Here is a 6,000-nt window from a genome sequence, read left to right as displayed (position 1 = left end):
ACACTTTAGTAAACTACTTACGCCAGCAATCTTCAGAAAGTTATTTGGGAGATTTTAAGGAGCTAAAAATTATTTCAAAATAAATATCTGGCTTTATCTTCTATTATCACTAAATGTAAAAGGCGATTAAGCCAGATGACTAAAAAAAGCAAATGATGCTGAATTTGTGACTCTTTTGAAATTCCTGATGAAAGGAAAGCTAACAAATATAAATTTCAGGCCCATTCTACATCACTATCTCACCTACAAAAAAAGTCTAGAATACACTAAAGGAAAACAAAAAGGAGGGAATCTCCTATTGCATTCACTACCAAAACATGATTTTAGAATTTACGGTCTCTTTACATTTTTATTTTACACAGTTTCTACAAATATTCATTTTTATCAGAATATGATATCACTTTCCAAACATTCACTTTAGTGTTTAATAGTCCACTGGATAGCTATTCTATTCTAAGCATTAACATAATCATCCTTTGGCATGTTTTAAAAATACCACTAATAGTAAATGTGGTATCAACAGTAGGCTAAAATTTTTTGTCACTAATAGTTATATGATACATTCTCTTTATTTCCTAAATATTCCTAATATTTCCTAAAATATTTTTTAATTGCAAATATATTTTAAGAGAAAAATCTATTCAAACCTTCAATGAGGAAAATAATTTCTCCACTGTTTAAGACATATTTACATATAGACTATAAGCTTGCAAAACCAAATAATTAGTAATTAGCACAATGGCATAGTTTTAAATAAAATTGTAATTCTAAATAAGCAAAACGTAGCCCATTAAAGATAATATATGGACTTTAACTGGAAAGAGCAAATTAATAACCAGAATGGAATAAGGGCAGTAGAAATTAATATGCTGAAGTTCTAAACCCAGATTTTATTATTACAGAATTGTAAAAACTGACATATTTTTGAACATTAACTCCAAAGCTTCAATTCACTTACCCAAATGAATTATAATAATCCTGCCCACTGAGCCAGCTCATGCCAGTGAATAAAATGTTCTGCTTTGGAATGTTATACGCTATAACACATGATATCTGAAGCTCCCATGCTGGCAATAAGCTTTTTGACATAAATTATGAAAGTGGTTTAAATTTATAATAAATTTTGGAGACAATAAAAGTATTGAAATACCAATCAGTTTCATGAAAAAGTAATTAAGAAATTTAAATTTAATTTAGATTATATGCACAAATTGGGACGATGAAAAACACCGTTCTAACACTCTGATGTAAGTGAGCTGTAAGAAATTATAATCCAAACTCTAAGAGAGTAAAATTTTTAATACAAAAATGTTTCCAGTTATGGGATGAGTATTTAGACGCTTGTGCTTCACCAACAACTAATACACAAGCAGTAATAAAACAGAGATGAAAACAGTCCACAAATAACCATTTTTAAATGATTTGACTCAAAATAATGCAGCAGAGTAGGAAAAAGGGATGCAAGCACTAATCAAGACAAAGTGAAATAAATGAAAAAACACTACTCGGGGTTGGGGATTTAGCTCAGTGGTAGAGCGCTTGCCTAGGAAGCGCAAGGCCCTGGGTTCGGTCCCCAGCTCCGAAAAAAAGAACCAAAAACAAAAACAAAAACAAACAAAAAAAAACACTACTCAATCTAAAATAGTATATAAAGGCATTAAACACACCACCCAGCCATAAATGAAAGGCTATAACTTATAAACATCAAACATTTCTGTTGAAAACTGATGAAAAGAAGCTGGAAAGGCAGCTCAGTAGTTAAGGGTATCTGCTGTGCAAGCAAGAGGACGAGTTTGGATTCTAGCATTCACATAAAGTGGAGCATCCTGGTGCATGCCTATAACCCAAGCCCAGAGGTGGATGGAGGCAAAAAGACAAGTCTAGTTTTGCTGACCTGCACCTAGCTGAGCAAACAGGAGGCCCAGGGTCAGGGAAGAACCCTGCTACCAAAGAATAGAGAGCAATAAAGGAGGACACCTAACACACAGGTGCATGCATAAACACACATGCAGACACAAAGGAATGAATAAAATCCCGAGTATTTGTAAATGTGTAACTTAGAGAACAAGGATGTAACTGTAGTTGTATGCTTCACCATCTCTTAGAAAACAGGAGAGTAAGATCCAGATGCATCAGTTATAGAAAAGCTAATATGAATGATAAAGACCAAACTTGATCTTAGAATTGTCTGCTCAATTAGGCTCTAACCTTCAGCCCTGTGTTTTGTCTCTACATAGCTCAGTTTTAACATGAATCTTACTTTCAGTTTTGAGTCTCTCACAACTTGAAAACCTCATAAACCCTGGTTTGCCTTCATGATTCTGTCAGTGGGTTTAATCACAATTCCCTGTACGTGGATATTTTCATCCAGTGACTCTGACCCTACTCCTAACTGTAACTTCCCTTGTCCTTAATAGAGCCTGACTCTATATTTGCTTTTCCCCCCTACTGCAATAGCTTCTGAAGAAAAATTGCTGGCAACTTCACTGCCCAGTTGGCTTTAGAATACTGTCCCCCTGAAGGCAAATGTATTAAGAACTTACTTGTCACACAATGGGCTCTAAAAGTGAATGACTCTTGAGAACTCTTAGAGGAAGGGCCTGAACTGAGGAATGGGTCACTCAGTTCAGCCTTGGAAGGGTGCATGCTGTCCCCAGACTTTCCCCAGTCTGCACTTCCCTGCCGTCTTGAGGTTAACAGTTGTGCTCTCCCTATCATCCTCTCCTAACACAGAGTTTAATCTCCATCCAGGATGGAGCCCAGAACTAAGAAGCCAAAATAAATCTTCATTTTTCTTGGGTATTAATTAATCTAACAGTGACAAAACCAGCAAACAAACATCGAATCTTGTCTTTTTTTTTTTTCTTTATTTGCACACATGACAGACATTTTACTAAGTTTCCTCTAAACAAGACATAAGATCAAATTGTTTAGCAGAAATATGTTCAATTGAGAGGGCAACAGATCCAAGGAAGATTAAAGTCAAATACTTAAAATAATCAAAAGGCACTATGACACCACCTAAAACCCACTACCGCAGAGGTAGCAGACTAAGGAAGACTGCGCTACAGTAAGTTACCTAATGAGAATGTTAGCAGTTACTTAACAAGAAGCAAGTCTGTCTACAAAAGATTTTGAAAATGATCACTGAATCCAAGATATTTGGCCAGGAAAGGGTTATGATAGCTGAAGGTGAAGCCACCTGGAAAGGAATAGGTATAGAAAATCCAAGCTAGAGTTAAACAGATGGCAATGGATCAGGCTTCTTCCTCCCAAAAATTAATTATTGCACTGAGCTGCTTGCCCCTGACTTACAGGACGCTCAACATCTCAACTATTTTTTAGGATGCTCAGGGTTCTTGGTGTAGTATAGCATAACCTCTGAGAATGTATTACACATGGGCTGGCTTTGTTGCTAGTTATTCAGAATGAAAATTCCAAAGCAGTCACATGCAATGGAATATGAGCTTTGTGAATCTGGTCCTAAGAACCTTGTGGAATATTCTCTTAACGGTCTACACAGCTGAGCTTAACTTAAAGCTGAAAAGCTCACAAAGTTAAAAAAAAAAAAAAAAAAAGCAATGCAGGTAGAGCATACTAGCAGTCAATAGCAATCCACCTATCTCCAATGTAGGATAAATGCTAATGTAGCTAATATGGGGTGTAAAAAACTGCTAAAGCAAGTTGGGTCTTCTGCTGAACTCAATACTAAGAAAAACAAGGGGTGGGGGTGGTTTTATTTTCAAAATGTTTCAGAAGTTATTATATTATAGAGGAACATGGCTGAACAGGTAGGAGACAGATTCTCCGTTGTGGGTTCTCCTGATGGCTTCTGCAAGGATCATAGAGATGTCAATCACCTGGATTTTGGAGCAGTGTTTCATCTTGTCCTCCTGAGGTATGGTATTGGTAACTACTACTGCTTCAAAGCATGCATTGTTGATGCGAGAAATGGCTGGGCCAGAAAAGATTCCATGCGTCAAGATAGCATAAACTCTGGTAGCTCCAGCTGAGAGAAGTTTGTCAGCAGCATGACAGATTGTACCACAAGTGTCAGCCATGTCATCCACAAGTATAGCCACACGATCCTTCACATCTCCTACCAGAACCATGCGGTCCACTTCATTGGCCTTCTTCCGTTCCTTGTGAATCAAAGCAAAATCCACATTCAGTCGGTCTGCAATGGAGGTCACTCTCTTGGCTCCACCAGCGTCAGGTGAGACAATAGTACAGTTTTTCCACTCAGATATGTTCTCCCGTATCCACTTTAGGACAGCTGGCTCTGCATATAAATTGTCCACTGGGATATCAAAGAAACCCTGAATCTGAGATGCATGTAGATCCATGGTGATGATATGATCAGCACCTGCTACAGATAGCATATTTGCAACAAGCTTTGCTGAGATGGGAGCCCGGCTCTTATCCTTCTTATCCTGCCGGGCATAAGGGAAGCATGGGATGACTGCAGTAACCCGGCTGGCTGAAGCAATCTTGCAAGCATTAATCATGATCAAAAGCTCCATTAGATTGTCATTTATCTCACCACACCCACTCTGAACAATGTAGACATCCTCTCCACGAACACTTTCCCCAATTTCCACACAGGTCTCCTGATTGCTGAATTTCTTAGTCACAACCTTGCCCAGCTCCAGGCCCAGGCGGTCAGCTATTTTCTGGGATAAGTCCTGGTGGGAGCTCCCACTGAAGATTTTGATATTTGGCATCTTGGGCAACTAACCAAACGTGCTCAGTGCTCAGTACTTAGTGGTCACCACCACTGCCTCTGCTGCTGCTGCTGCTGCTCCAGCTGCCTCCGCTGCTGCTCCAGCTGCCTCCGCTGCTGCTCCAGCTGCCTCCACTGCCTCCGCTGCTGCTCCAGCTGCCACCGCTGCTCCTGCCGCTGCTGTCGCTGCTGCTGCAGCCACCAACACTGGAACGGAAGTCAGCAGGGAGCCTGAACACCAACAGTACCGCTTTGCTACTCCGCCATCTACAAAATCTTTTCAAGCACATACACCACATTTTTTTCTGGTCAACCAAACAGACCTGAATATATTTGTCAGAACTAAGATCATAAAAATGGGTATTTTTTACAACTGAAATAAACTAGAAATCAAGAACAGAAAGATCTAGAAAAATCCATTAGCAAACTCATAGTTCAAAACATAAGTTAAATCTTAAAATATTTTTAAATAAATAAAAATGGTAAGATGTGTTAAAATTTGTGATGATGTACGTAACAGATCAATCTGTATGAAATCTATAGCACTGAGTTCATAGACTTAAAAGGGAAGACTCATCAATACTTGAGCCTCCAACAAAAAAAATAAAGGAGCATAGGTCTCTTTATCAAGGCCACAGTGGATATCTGAAGATACGGAAGAGTATATATATTACAGTTTACTATACATACTTAGTTTTAGTAAACCTAAGTACATTCAACCTAAGCACTTAGAAAATTAAGATACAGGGGTTGGGGATTTAGCTCAGTGGTAGAGCGCTTGCCTAGGAAGTGCAAGGCCCTAGGTTCGGTCCCCAGCTCCGAAAAAAAAAAAAAAGAACCAAAAAAAAAAAAAAATTAAGATACAGTAAAATGTTAATAGAACTAGAAATAATACAGATTAATCAGAATTGTATTCTACAATAGTTATTCTACAACCTTCACTTTATTAAACCAGCATAATCTCTAAATGAATTCTAAATTCTTGTCCTTCTATCCATAGATAAGACACTTCTCTATGGATAACTTCTCTGCAAGACAGAACAGTACAGAAAACCATACCTAATCAAAACACAGTGTTGCTGAGATAAATCTACAAAACAATTCCTGCCCCTAAGGCTCAAGGATCACTGAGGAGGAAAGACTGTAAGAGTAAGAACAAGAAATTTTGCCTAGGAAGCATAAGGCCCTGGTAAGGCCCTGGGTTCGGTCCCCAGCTCCAAAAAAAAAGAACCAAAAAAAAAGAACAAGAAATTTTCGCTGTGAGATTGTGCCTCCTA

At 38.3% G+C, this 6,000-nt stretch overlaps 2 protein-coding genes across 2 annotated transcripts in view; both read right to left on the bottom strand.

Moving 5' to 3' along the window:
- The window catches only part of Mipol1 (mirror-image polydactyly 1), a 292,380-nt gene that overhangs the window by 280,183 nt on the left and 6,197 nt on the right, over positions 1-6,000 (bottom strand). The gene's annotated exons all lie outside the window — the stretch shown is intronic.
- On the bottom strand, positions 3,586-4,754 carry LOC116905069 (ribose-phosphate pyrophosphokinase 1-like). Its single transcript, XM_032907775.1, has one exon. It carries the CDS (start codon positions 4,722-4,724, stop codon positions 3,768-3,770), a length of 957 nt encoding a protein of 318 aa, XP_032763666.1. The 5' UTR covers positions 4,725-4,754; the 3' UTR covers positions 3,586-3,767.

This window comes from Rattus rattus, chromosome 7 (assembly GCF_011064425.1).
Source record: "Rattus rattus isolate New Zealand chromosome 7, Rrattus_CSIRO_v1, whole genome shotgun sequence".
NCBI lineage: Eukaryota > Metazoa > Chordata > Mammalia > Rodentia > Muridae > Rattus > Rattus rattus.
This window is presented reverse-complemented; position numbering and strand designations above follow the sequence as displayed.

What these genes read in the sequence shown, in the direction of transcription:
- LOC116905069 (XM_032907775.1), bottom strand. Translation starts at nt 4,724, where the DNA reads ATGCCAAATATCAAAATCTTCAGTGGGAGCTCCCACCAGGACTTATCC.